The sequence below is a fragment of the Colobus angolensis genome, unplaced genomic scaffold (assembly GCF_000951035.1).
Source record: "Colobus angolensis palliatus isolate OR3802 unplaced genomic scaffold, Cang.pa_1.0 Scaffold284, whole genome shotgun sequence".
NCBI lineage: Eukaryota > Metazoa > Chordata > Mammalia > Primates > Cercopithecidae > Colobus > Colobus angolensis.
Genome location: NW_012116088.1, coordinates 3,859,930 through 3,873,571, shown reverse-complemented (window position 1 = coordinate 3,873,571; position 13,642 = coordinate 3,859,930). Strand labels below are relative to the sequence as shown.

At 44.5% G+C, this 13,642-nt stretch overlaps 1 protein-coding gene across 1 annotated transcript in view; it reads right to left on the bottom strand.

Moving 5' to 3' along the window:
* The window catches only part of PROM1 (prominin 1), a 125,181-nt gene that overhangs the window by 13,481 nt on the left and 98,058 nt on the right, over window positions 1-13,642 (bottom strand). The window contains exons 17-25 of the mRNA XM_011948851.1: window positions 12,150-12,234; window positions 10,415-10,558; window positions 9,404-9,475; window positions 7,900-7,992; window positions 6,141-6,194; window positions 4,461-4,541; window positions 4,267-4,335; window positions 2,757-2,849; window positions 1,170-1,270 (exon numbers count right to left, since the gene is read on the bottom strand). Of these exons, the coding sequence (XP_011804241.1) occupies window positions 1,170-1,270; window positions 2,757-2,849; window positions 4,267-4,335; window positions 4,461-4,541; window positions 6,141-6,194; window positions 7,900-7,992; window positions 9,404-9,475; window positions 10,415-10,558; window positions 12,150-12,234 (792 nt within the window). The remainder of the gene's footprint in view (window positions 1-1,169; window positions 1,271-2,756; window positions 2,850-4,266; window positions 4,336-4,460; window positions 4,542-6,140; window positions 6,195-7,899; window positions 7,993-9,403; window positions 9,476-10,414; window positions 10,559-12,149; window positions 12,235-13,642) is intronic.

Here is a 13,642-nt window from a genome sequence, read left to right as displayed (position 1 = left end):
AGCCAGGATGGTCTCAATCTCCTGACCTCGTGATCTGCCCACCTTGGCCTCCCAAAGTGCTGGGATTACAGGCGTGAGCCACCGCGCCTGGCCAAGTTGTTTGTTATTAAGATGACAAATTAACCCTTCTGGCTTTGTTCTGCATCTGAGCAGTTGAGATGCCTGCATCTTCATTCCATAACATTACTGTGTCAAGAAGTTGGAAGCAATGCTCATGCATGCTAGGGTCTCAATCCATGTTCCACATTTCATTTAACTGGTCTTGAAGGTACATAGAAGCTAGATGACCATGTTTTGTCTAAAGAGCAATGTTAAAGTATCATTTTTTAAATAGTTGCCAACATTCGTGGGTCACGTTTCACACATAAACCTGGATTTACATCTTTTCTTCAAAAATCTAAAGTTCCATCTCTTAACATTGAACCCTTGATCCCACAAAGCAATAGTCTGGAAGTGGTTCTTCCTTCAAGGGGACATTTGTCCTCAGTGGTGACACAGTCTACACCACTCACATCTGCAAGGTGATATTCCAAATGATTTAACCTTATGGACAAACAATCAGGACCCATGCATAGATGTCATGGGCTGAATGCCACTCTGGCCAGCATCCTACACTTGGCCTGCTATGTAAATCTGCAACCTGCCAAGTTCCTATGTAAGTTCAAGTCTGACGATATCCCTGCCTTAGGATAATGCTGTCAGTAACACTAGAACGACTCTCCCCAGCCCACGATGGGACCAAATGCCACTTGGAAATAACACCTGCTTCACCCTCACAGCTTGACCCTGCATTTCTGCTTTGCTCCTGGCTGAGTTCAGAATTACAGAGGTGGCACCTCTTGGCTCTTAACTTCTAGTCATTTTGTCTTCCCTTCCCTCTATGGTCTGTTAGATTTCTGTTTTCAATCTTGTCTTGAGAAGCTTTATAACGACCCTATCCTTTTTTCTGGAAGCTGCCTCAATCCTTTTGAGGACAATTGAGATACAAAAGAAACATGTGAGCTAGTCCACAGTCTATCTGATTGACTAAATGGATGCCCAGAGCTCTTCCTTACGATGTAAACCCTCTGCTATATATACAGCTTCAGCTTCAGCCTATGGTCTTCCTGAGCAGCCTCTAGGCCTCCCCTCTGTCCCCAGTGATCTGTGGAGAGGCATCTGGTGCCTACGTGGTTCGACTGAATGGGGTGGGTGGTGGAGGCTGGACATAAAGAGAGGTCAATTCAGAATCAAGCAGGTTGGACTCCCCTAATGAAGGCTTCAGCCAAAGCTGGCGGCAGGGGCCACCAAGCACAGGACAAAAAAAAGTAGTTGCTAGAGGAAGGAAGCATCCAGGAAGCAGGGCTCAGGGTCTGGGTGGTTGGGTCGGTGGCAGAATCCTTTTCACTCAGGCATGAAAGTCCCTCCAGCAGACAGATGGACAAGTGAAAGAGGGAGATGGACAGACAGGGCAATAGGGATGAACTGTGACAGAGAGCTACGTGAATACTCTGTGCCAGGTATTATGCCAGACAACAGGGACACAGCCTTGAATATGCTGGTGACTCATGGAGTGGAGAGTCTAGAGTGTGCTGGAGGGACAGGTCTTAATCAAAGAAACATATAAACATGTAATAAAAACAGCAATAACATCTCTAAAGGAAAAGCATAGAGTTCTACAGGAATGAGGAAAATGGAACCCAACCTAGTTTGGGGAATCAGAAAAGTCTTCCTGGAAAAAAGACATGTTTGAGCTAAGACCTGAAGACTGAACTACAATAGTAGTGAATATTCATTGAACACTGATGTTCCAGCAGCGTGAAGGGCTTTACATGTGACCTCTCACTGAACCATCAAAACAGCCCCATGTAGGCGAGGAACTCAGAAAATTTCAGTAATTTTTCAAAGTCACAAAGTTCTGAAAATATAGAAGTGGAATTTTCATTCAGACTTCATGTTCTCCACCATTGTGTTACCAGACCTACAGGAGTTAGGTCTTACAGTGGGGAAGGGGTAGGTGGAAAGGGAAAGAGGAGAGAGAAAGAGAAAGGTGGTGTGTGCCCATCTCCAGTCCAGGCAGAAGAAACGGCATATGCGTGGGCCCTAAGGTGGGGAAACTGAAATGTATTTGACAAAGTGAAAGCGGATGAGTGTGTCTGGAGCGCAGAAAGAAAGGCAGGCAGGCAGAGAGCACACAGTGAGATCTGAAATGGGGAGGCCCAGCCATGCAGAGCCTAGTGTGATGACCTATGAAGGATCCTGATCTTTAGATAGCAACGGGAAGCCACTGAGGTGCTTTCAGCAGAGGGGGAGGATCTGTTCACAGAGAGTCAGCGTCTATTGAGGAGGGAACAGAGCTGAGGATTAAGCCTGATTAACTGGAACTCGCCATCCCAATAGTCACATTTCCAAGGCTTTTTAATGACAAATGAAGTTTGGTGCAACTTTGGGGTTGTATATGTAGTTGTACTGAGGATTCTTTTGAAGATTAGAAATCTGCACACCCGTGACTGTCTTTCTGATTATTCTGAACTAATAGGAGTTTTCTCCCTGCAGGTTTCCTGACTGGTAAATATAATCCCAGTAAGGAAAAAAGATAACCGCCCAGAATTTTGACTTTTCTAGTCTATTAGCATATTAATACATTGATCAAAATGTTGCATTTTAGGTTTTGGATTCTCTCAAGCAGAAAACATTATTAAAGTGTATATCACAATCCAGAAAACAACCGAAGATGATGGATTCATTGCATCTTCTTTTGAAAGATGAAATCTTACCAGGGGGTCGATAATGTAGCTACACAGAAAGACATCAACAGCAGTATCTAGAGCGGTGGCCACAGGTTTGCAGGATGCCACTTTCTCACTGATCTAGGGGGGTGGAAACACAGGCAAACTTTGAGCCGCATCCACAAAAATCCACAGGAATGAGACGTGCCATTTACTTTGACTTGGTGTCACAAAAAGGATCTCCATGTCCTCCAAGACAAGGGTCCCCAACCCCCGGGCCACAGACTGATACCAGCTAGTACCGGTCCGTGGCCTGTTAGGAACCGGGCTCCACGGCAGGAAGTGAGTGGCAGGTGAGTGAGCAAAGCTTCACCTATATTCCGCCTCTAATGCAGCAGCATTAGTTTCTCATAGGAGCATGAACCTTATTGTGGAACTGCACATGCGAGGGATCTAGATTGCGCTCCTTATGAGAATCTAATGCCTGATGATCTGTCATTGTCTCCCATCACTCCCACATAGGACCATCTAGTTGCAGGAAAACAAGCTCAGGACTCCCATTGATTCCACATTATGGTGAGTTGCACACTTATTTCATTATATATTACAATGTATTAATAATAGAAATAAACTGCACAATAATGTAATGCCCTTGAATCATCCCAAAACTACCACTGCCCCCAGTCTGTGGATAAAACTGTCTTCCACTAAACCAGTCCCTGGTGCCAAAAAGGCTGGGGACCGCTGCTCTAAAACATGGAACTGACAGCTGATGTGCATGGATGAGTTCTGCATATACAGTTACGGTTGGCCCTCCATATCCCTGAATTGTGCATCCATGGATTCAACCAATCATAGATTAAAACATATTCAGAAAAAAAAGAGTTGCCTCTTTACTGAACATGTACAGACTTTTTAAATCATTATTTCTGAACCAATACAGTATACCAACTATTTACATAGCATGTACATTGTATGAGGTATTATAAGTAATCTAGAGAGATTTAAAGCATACAGGAGGATGTGCATAGGTTATGTGCAAATAACTGTATCTTTTATATAAGGAACTTGAGCACCCAAGGATTTTGGTATCTGCAGGGACCCTGGAACAAATTACCCATGGATACTGAGGGACAATTGTACATATTTTAAAAGCAAGGTCCTTAGTCTCTCTGAGCCTTGGTTTCCAGTTTCCTCATTTGTTTTGGAAGAGTGAGACCCAACCTACAGGACTCCTGAGAGAATTAAAAAGTTCTTGTGCCCAGCGTAGTGTTTTAGTTCAAATTTGTTACCTGGCCCCTTTGTTACCTGAAAAAAGGGGGTGGGAAGCAAATGGAGGAATTGCATATGGCAAAGGTGAGCAAAGGGGACCAAGAGGTGGCTGTCCTCTGACCTGGTGGGCAGCCCCAGAAGTCTTGGTCCTGCACGTCAATGTCCTTTCACGTACTTCCTACCAAATTACGGGAAATTTAATTTTATTTCTTCCAGATTTTACCCTAGAAAATGACTATCCTAAAACGTGACCCCCCTTAATATTCATAAAAGATAAACTACTTACAGAGAACTCGATCCACTGCAGATAATGTTCAAAATATCCTATTATTGTTTTCCCATACTTCTTAGTTTCCTGGAAAGAAACAAAAGATGAGTAGAAGCCTTAAAATGATGACAGCATACTTAAACATTATAAATATTTAATCTGTAACATTCACGTGCCCACTTATGGACATGCTTACTTTAAAAAAGACTCACCTCAATAATAACAGAGGAAATATTGTTTGTGATGAAGTTCTGAGCAAAATCCAGAGAAGCTAGAATCCTATTTACTCTCTCCTGAAACACATAGCCACAATTAGCAGGGTATCAAGTCATACAAAGATTCAATTAGACGATTTGCATATTGATTCAAGTACTGTAACTCAGCTCCACAACACCATGACCTGCACCTCCTAGTTAAGAGGAAGACAGAACCCGCCCAGCCCCCTGAGGGCAGGGAAGGAGATGAGCTGAGAGAGAGCATTTACTCTAGGCCAGACACTGGGCTAGTCCTTGATAGGAATGGCCTTGCTGGAAACTCACAAGGAGGCAGGAAGGAAGGTACTGTTTGCTAGGCTCCCTTCACAGATGAGGCAGCTCAGCCTCTTCAAGGTCACCATGCTGGGGAAGCATACTGGGATTTGCACCAAATTTTTTTTTTTTTCCACCGCAAAGCCCATAGTCTTTGCACCACAACACAAGCAAAGACAAGTCCTCTGTCAACCCACATGGCAGCTTGGTGCAAATTGGAAAAGGGGCCTTTTCTGCCCAGGAACCTCAGGGCACAGAGCCTGGCGAGTGAGTCAATCAGTTTCTGCCCCCCACTAACCCCCTTGGCTGGGTCCCTTGAAAGGCCTTGTACCGCTGCACACCCTCACCCTGTGCACACAGGTAGCAAAGCACCTGCACGTAGTCACTGGTGTGTTTCCAGGTTCCCCTGGCATGAGACACACACTCATGAAATGGCAACTGTGATCAGAGCCATAGAGAGGGTCCCAGAGCAGAGCAAATCTAAACATCTTCAGAGGAGCTGAGCCATGATGTTGGCCTCACTGAGAAAAGCGGAAGGAGAGAACATTTAGTTTTATCATGGGCGCTGATGCTCAAAACCTCTCATGGACGGGCTATTCCATTCAATGAAAAACTATCTTCTGAGTTGCCGGTTGGTGCTGTGGATACAAGATGAATACAACACAGCCTTGCAGCTCAGTGTCTGCTGCGGAAATGCTTGCAGCCTGCACGTGGCCCCTGTGGTAGATAGCATTAGCTGTTCAGGATTATTGATACGTTCCTTGGATGGCTTCTCAGAGCGTGGAGTGTACTTCCCCAGCCAGATGATGATGGGCATGACTGTGGCTTGCTTTGGCCAATGGAATGCTGGTGAAGGGGCAGGGTGCCCGTTCTGAGCAGTGGCTTAAAGGACAACCTGTGCCTCCTCTTGTCCCCTGAATTCCACTATGAGGACATGAGGTGCCCCAGACAGGAGCTGCTCCTTCAGGCCAGGTCTCTCAATGGGAAGATGTGTAGGGAAGCCTGCTGTCAAATGAGCAAGGAAAATGAACATTTATACTTAGAAGGCACTGAGGTTTGGGATTGTGTGTTAGGCAGCATTATCTCTGTGAAAGTGACCAATGTACCTTCTAAGCTTGCATCCTACACATCAAAATATAGATTTCACCTACGTACCTAATAGTCTGCTAAGATGATGTCTGCACTACAAGAAGTACTTGCAGAAAGGAAATAGTAAGAAAACCCAATTTGGTATTTAAAATAGGTAGATAACCAAGGCTTTCTTTTTTTTTAAACGTAAAGTACCTACGAAAATCACATTTCTAGCATTCTTTGTGTGGTGTTTTATAACAAAACCCCATGATGGAAAACAAAGTAGACCCTTACCAACAATCCATTGCCTGTGCGTTGAAGTATCTTGACACTTTGGTATAGAGTGCTCTGGCGAAAAACATAGATAATATTTCCAAAATTATGACATGAAACAGCAAGATCACATACCTTGTGTCCTCCCTTCCCACAAGACAGCCATCAAATCTGTCTTTACACTGTAATGGTTTCATTCTAGAAAAAATCACCAGCACAATTAACAATGTGTACCTTCTATGCCTCTGGTGTAAGAAAACCTGAAGAAAAAAATTGGATACATATCCTAAAGCTGTGAAGAACAGCAAATCACATGTGAGGCATCCAAGAAATCCCTTTGAATTAGGTTTGATCAAAGTGGAAGGCATTATTTAAAACAGAGTCTGCCCCACAGGAGTGGTTAGCCTGAATGGTTTAGACTGGAGGTTGACAAACTTTATCTGTAAAAAGCCAGAGTAAATACTTTAGGTTTTATCTGCCATACTCCCAACTACTCAACTTTGTCCTTGTAGTCAAAAGCAGCCACAGAGAGTTTGCAAATGAGTGGGTGTGGCCATATTCCAACAAAACTTTATTTACGAAAACTGGTGGTAGGCTGAATTTAGCCTGCAGGCTGTAGTTGGCAGGGTACCTAGCTTGCCAACCCCTGGTTTAGATCATAGGTCACATGTACGAAGCACTTTGCCTATTTGTGGACAGGTTGCCCTAGCTCTGAAAAGGCCAAAGGGTCCTGTGTACTTGGGAAAAAAGCATTTAAAAAAATGCAAAGCCAGCTTAAAATGTTAAAAAATTTGTGTTAGGCATAAACAAGTGCACAGAAAATTGTAAAGAGCACTGGACACAAATTAAGAAAATTCATTGAGAGGACTTTGTGAATAATCTAATAAATTAGGAAATCGAGAGAGAAAAAAAGAGTATTAGAAACTAGTTCTGGAAAGTTTGGTGTTGGGATGTTCGGATGTTCGGATGTTGGAGTGGAGTGAATTTACTTGCTTGGCCAAACCTGAGCAAGCTGATTCAGTAACCCAGTTTCCACACACTTCTCTCCCTGCTGTCTACAAATACAGCCCATACACAAGCATAATATAATAATTCCTCCTCTTTACTGAGATCCTCTGAGATCAGGTCCTTCATCTCCATGAACAGGTAAAAGCAAGGCCGTTACTGATCCCAACATTTTTAGATGAGGAAACTGAGAAGCTACAATAGTTTGGAGAGCCAGAAGCAGGGTTTAAAACCAGGTCTGTCTGACTCCAAAGTCCACGTTCTTTCTTTGCTAGAAACTGCCTTTATTGCATTAAGGAAAGAAGTCAGAAGGTGGTGAGAAGCAAATGGAAAGGCTGGGAAGAGGGGAGAGAGGAAGCAACGCCCATCAAGAGAGCAGACAGGGCTAAGTGGATCTAGAGAGAGAAGCACTTAACCTCACCTTCACATATTTCTAGACAGAGCTTGGAGAAAAAGAATCGAGTGAGTCCCCAGCACTGTAGCTAAATGCAGGGCATAGGAGGGTCTGCTCACAGCAATGGAAACTAGAGCAACGTGGAGGAGACGGCCACAGATTTTATCTAACTGTTCACACTCAGATGAAAAACGGAAGGGAATAAGCAGAAGAGGGAGGTGCAATTATTTTGTCTAAAGCCCAGCTCAGCTGCTGGGGCTGAGGTCAGTCAGCTGGGACCTACGAGAGATGAGCATGTGTCATGAGGCTAAATGAAAGCCAACTCGCTGCAGTAGATTTTGCTCAGGTCACAGTGAAATACAATACATTGTTGACTGTTACCAGTGATTGTTCTATAGGAAGGACTCGTTGCTGGTGAATCGTTTTAATAGTTTGTGCATCTCTTTTCAGGGAGTTCCTCAAATTTCCTGGGGGCTACAAAAAGAATAAAAAACAAAGATCAATACCATCTTTCCAGACTCAAAGCACTCTCGCTATCCTCAGGGGCCCTGCGCAGCTAGGAGGGCAGCCATGACATAAGCACGCAGCCCTCCTTGTGCAGTGATGGCTGTGAGTGGACATGGGGGCTGGTGTGAGGGACAGTGCCAAGACACCCTCCTTCAAAGCACAGAACCATGGACTCTCAGCAATAACCCACACCCAAGAGCCCTCCCTGAGTACCAGAGGCTGTGTTCTCTCCAGCTCACCATGATACAGCCACTCTCAGCTTCTCATTTTACAAGTGAGAAAACCAAGGCTCCATGGAGAAATTTTTATTTAACCCACACTCAATGAGTGTCTAATTTATTAATGAATAACAATTCTATAAGGTAGATACTGTTACCCCATTTTACAGATGAGGAAACTAAGGCAGAAGGGAGCAATAACTTGCCTAAGCTCCTATCCTGAGTCAAGACTTAGACCCAGGTCTTCCTCAAAAGCCCAGGTTCCTCATCACCATGGTATGCTGCTTCTTGGACGGGACCAGTTAAGGCCAAGTAGTCGCCAACCAGCAGAGGAGTTGAAAGGGGAAGCTTATGGAGCTGGGGTGGTACCTCTGCCTTCCCTCATCACTTACTATTGGTAATTCAAAGCAACACATGAAATCTTCCTCCCACAGCCCCAGGTACTATTCCCTACACTGCAGGAAAACAACCTGTGTGCATGGGCAGGTGTGTTTAGAAGTGAAGGGGTTAACAGGGGTAGAAACAGATCCAGAGCTAAAGTAATGAGGGTGCCCACACTCAAAGCAGAGAGTGGAAGGCTGCAGTCATCTTGAGATAGAAGGCAGGTGAGACTTCGGACCAGATTGAAGACTGGTGGAAACCAGGAAGAGGAGCCCAAAGCACCTCTCCCTGTCCATCACCATAAGGCATGTCCGCCAGCTCATTGACAGTTAACCATTGCCATGGCAACCCTGGGAAGTTACCACTCATTTTCTAGCTATTTCTGAACAACCTGCTGCTTAATTAGCATTCCACTGAAAGTGGTTATAAATAAGACTACAAAACTGTCCCTAGGCTGCTACTTTCTGCACACTGCCTGTGGGGTCACCCTGCTCCAGAAGAGCAGTCTCTGAGCTGTCACACTGCCGCTACCTCAATAAAGCAGGTTTCACCTGCCCTGCATCAACCCGACACCATTCTGGCAACATGCAAGGCTCAGAGAGGTTTGAGCCACATGGCAATGGCTGTGGACGGAAACGTAATGACACGTACAAGAGAGGTGTTTATGAACAAGGGATTACTCACAGCGTGAGGAACCTCTTCAGCAGCTTCCCTAAAAATGGCACTGATGTTTGACATCTACAACTACTATAGTATTTAACCGGACGATTTGAACTCACCAAACTATTTGCTTTTGCTTCTAGATCATATGCAAATGATAAAAGATTCACTCCTGCGGGGGATTTACCAGTCTACAATAGAAGTGAACAAAAAGTGTCTTATGGATATGGGATCTTTAAACCTTAACACAACATCTAGTAGGCGAGAGATTAAACATGGATTCATAACCATAAAGTAATCATGTGAGGTCAGACACTCTTAAACAGGTGGCAACACTTGCATTCTTATTTATACATATAAAGCCATATTTTTATTCAATCATATTATTCAACTATGAAAAGGAATGAAGTACTGATAATGTTATAACATGGATGAACTGCAAAAACGTGCTCAGTGAAAGAAGTCAGACACAAAAGGTTATGCGTTATATAAACTTTCTTTTTTTTAATACCCATACTAGGTAAATCCATCTAAAGAGACCACAGATGGGCCGGGCGCGGAGGCTCACTCCTGTAATCCCAGCACTTTGGGAGGCCGAGGTAGGCGGATCATGAGGTCAAGGGATAGAGACCATCCTGGCCAACACGGTGAGACCCCGTCTCTACTAAAAATACAAAAAAAATTAGCTGGGTGTGGTGGCATGTGCCTGTAGTCCCAGCTACTCGGGAGGCTGAGGCAGGAGAATCACTTGAGCCCAGGAGGTGGAGGTTGCAATGAGCCGAGACTGCGCCACGGCACTCCAGCCTGGTGACAGAGTGAGACTCCATCTCAAAAAAAAAAAAAAAAAAAAGAGACCACAGATGGGTGGTTGCCAAGGGTTTGGGGAGGAGCAAATGGGGGCAACTGCTTTGGGGTTTGCTTTAGGGTGATGAAAATGTTTTGGAACTACATAGAAGCAGTAGTTGTGCAACACTGTGAATGTACTAAATGCCACTGAATTGCTCACTTTAAAATGGTTAGTCTTATGTTATGCGAATCTCATCTTAATAAAAAATCAAAAGCAAAACAGAAATACACATCTGACGCTCTAATTTCCCCTAAAGGATCAAGCATGAACACATGCGTCATACCTGAGCCAAGTAGGTGTCATAATTCATTCTGTCTATTCCACAAGCAGCAAAATCCTGAAGGTTTTTTCTTCCTGCTGCACCCAACAGAAAGATATTGAGATTTACCTTCAGACTTTCCAATTCACTGCTTATGCTTGTAGTATGCTGCAAAAAAAGGAAGTGACAAATCAGTCCCTTATTCTCCAAGAATGTCATGAGTCAAATGCTTTAAAAGAGCAATAAAAGCTGGATGTGGTGGCTCATGCCTGTAATCCTAGCACTTTGGGAGGCTGAGGTGGGAGGATCGCTTGAGTTCAAGAGTTCAAAACCAGCTTGGGCAACATAAAGAGACCTTGCCTCTATGTTGAAAAAATTTTAAACATACAATTAAAAAATAAATAAAAAAATAAAGAGCAATCAAACTAGGAAGGACAAAAAAATGTGCAAGCACTTGACTGGCATCTCTTCCTGGTACTTCCCATCCTGTTCCTTTCCCATCTCTTTCTTTATGGGTCCCATGGCTTCTAAGCCCCCAGCTTTGACAAACAGAGAAGCTGAAAGGGACAGGGTTGGCTGGCATTCCAGGGAAGGGACCAGCACATACAAGAGCCGGGAGTAGGAAGAAATGGGACATATCATTTGGGGAACAGTGTTTAGTTACTTGGGCAAAGATTATGGAAATGTGGTCGTTGATTCAGGGTTGTACTGATAGTCAGCAGTTTCCAGCAGCATCGAGTGCCTGCATGTCCCAGGCAACCTCTCCAACTGCTACCCGCCATAGCACACAGAGAAGTGACCCACAGCATGATGGGCATCTATTTCGGGTTTGGTTACAAAATGATGTATGTTTAATATATATATATGTGGACTATTTAGGGAAGATAATAAACTTTTCATATACAGCTTTCAACTACAGCTTTTCACATTTGAAAACCATCAAGCCATCATGGCCTCATGGTAACTCTAGCAGCGGTGGGCAAGCTGTGGGGGCTTGGGAATAGCCTCTTCTCTTGAGATCCCTTTGTTTCTGCTCTCATTCAGGAAACCCAAAAGAGAGAGCGTGCTCCATATTCTTTCTGGCAGAAAGTCAGAAGAGGCCTCCAGGTACAGGGAATGGGGTTGGTCGAGGCTAACGGCACCCTAGGCCTGGGCGGCTGAAACTCTTGCTCTTTCTTCAGGCCATTGTGCTCTGGAATGGCCCTTCTTCCAAGTCTCAAGACTCAAGACTGGAGTGTGGGCTCTGGCAAAAGAAAAGAGGAGGTTCTGTTGGCTTCCATCCTTTGCTTTAGTTCACACTGGAGTCCTGGGGCCACCATGTGACTCATAAGGAAGGAGGACGGTGTGGACCATGCTTCTCCACACTGAGTGCCCAGTTTCAGGGACTGGCAGAAAGGGAGGCTGGTCTTGGAGTGAGAGCCTTCCTGAGGAACAAACAGGGATTGTTCCCACAAAAACGTCTATAGTCAGCAAAATGACATCTTTCCCTGTGAAGTATCCATAGTGAGGCCGCTCTAGAGGCTCTTGCATAATACACTAGAAAAATTCAAACCACAAGAAAGACAACTGGTCGAGCAGTGAGAAAATGTTTTGGAACCAAATAGAGGTGAAGGTTACACAGCCATGTAAATATACCAAACATTACTTTTAAATAGTTAATTTGATCTTATGCAAATTTCATCTCAATTTCCAGAAAAGAAAGACAACTGGATTTGGTGAAGGAATGTGTTATGTCGATTCCATGACGACTTCTAATTACCTCATTAATGTTGAGACATTCACTGATATTGAAGCTGTTCTGCAGGTGAAGAGTGCCGTAAGTGCCTCTATTCTTTTTGCAGTCACTGTGGGAACAAACAGAGAAATCAGGACCTAGAAAAGCTGTTGCAGCTACCTATGTCCACGGATGAAGAGGAGGAGAAAGGCTTCACTGTTTCTCTTTGTTTAATCTGTGAACACAGAAGTGGGGCTGGGTGTCCCCAGTGGCCACACAAATCCCTCAGCACCTCTGACTTCTTGCCTTGTTTGACTAACTGTCCTGTTCTTGGAAGAGATGCAATAGGATTGATAAATATATCTTTCCATCTGTCTCCTACGTGCTCTAGTTCTGCTGTGGACCACAAGTTTACAGATTGGGAAGAAATAAATTCTCATTAAAAAGAAAAACAATACTTGCTAGAAAGAGGTAACTGCAGAGTAGATTATGAACTTCATTAAATGATTCTATCAAGCTCCTGCCAAGAACATTTCTACTCTGTATTTCCAGGGCCGAGCTGCATGACTAAATATATGCTTAGACATCTATCCTCATGGTGAGGACAGAGATAGGGAGGAGATGCAGACATCTCGATGGTCAGCACAGTTTGCTGTAACCTAACTCTGCCCCCTGGGTGAAATGGCCTCACCTCGCCATGCCTCAATCTTATCTCTAAAATAGAAAAATTTGGCTTTTTTAGACTTGTCTGAGCTAAGAAGGGTAGGCCTCATTGGATGTGTATTCCTGCCACAAAAATAGTGGCATCCAGGAATGCGGCATCCCTTCCTCGCCACAGCAGCCAGGGCCCTCTAGGCCTGAGGGATGCCTAGAAGAAGCAACTTTCCCACATCCCTAGGAGGTGTGATCCTTCCCTCCAGAGAACAAGCAGGTTGCTGTTGTTGGAACTCAGAACTTGATTATGAAGGACCAGAGGTAAAATTGGAGGGCTCTGCAGGAGCCAAAATCACAAGGAGCTAGCATGCCAGGCTGAAACACTTGGCTTTGTCCTCTCAGCCTAGGGATGGTGAATGGGTTTAATTGTGAAGAGAAAAGTCAACGGATTGCTAATGTATGCCTAGAGCACACAGTCCAGAAGGAGCCTGAGGCTCCCTGGGCTAAGCAGAAGACCTCAGTTGACTATCAATGTCTACCCTGAGTATGGGGGATGGGCACCAGACACTCATCAGCTGCCTCTGCCATGGGCAATGGAGAAACTTAGGCAGGAAGTGACACATGTGGTTGGGCCACATCACATCATGCTGGGAGGTTTGGAGGATGGAATGGGAGCAAGGAGACCAGTTAGAAGGAGAGAGAGAGAGAGAGAGAAGAAAAGAAGAGAAGCGAAGAGAAGAGAAGAAGAAGAAAAAGGAGGAGGAAGAGAACAAGAAGAAGAAGGAGGAGGAGGAGGAGAAGAAAAAGGAGGAGGAGAAAGAGGAGGAGGAGAAGAGGGGAAGAAGGAGAAGAAGAAGAGGAAGAAGAGGAGGAAGAGGAGGAAG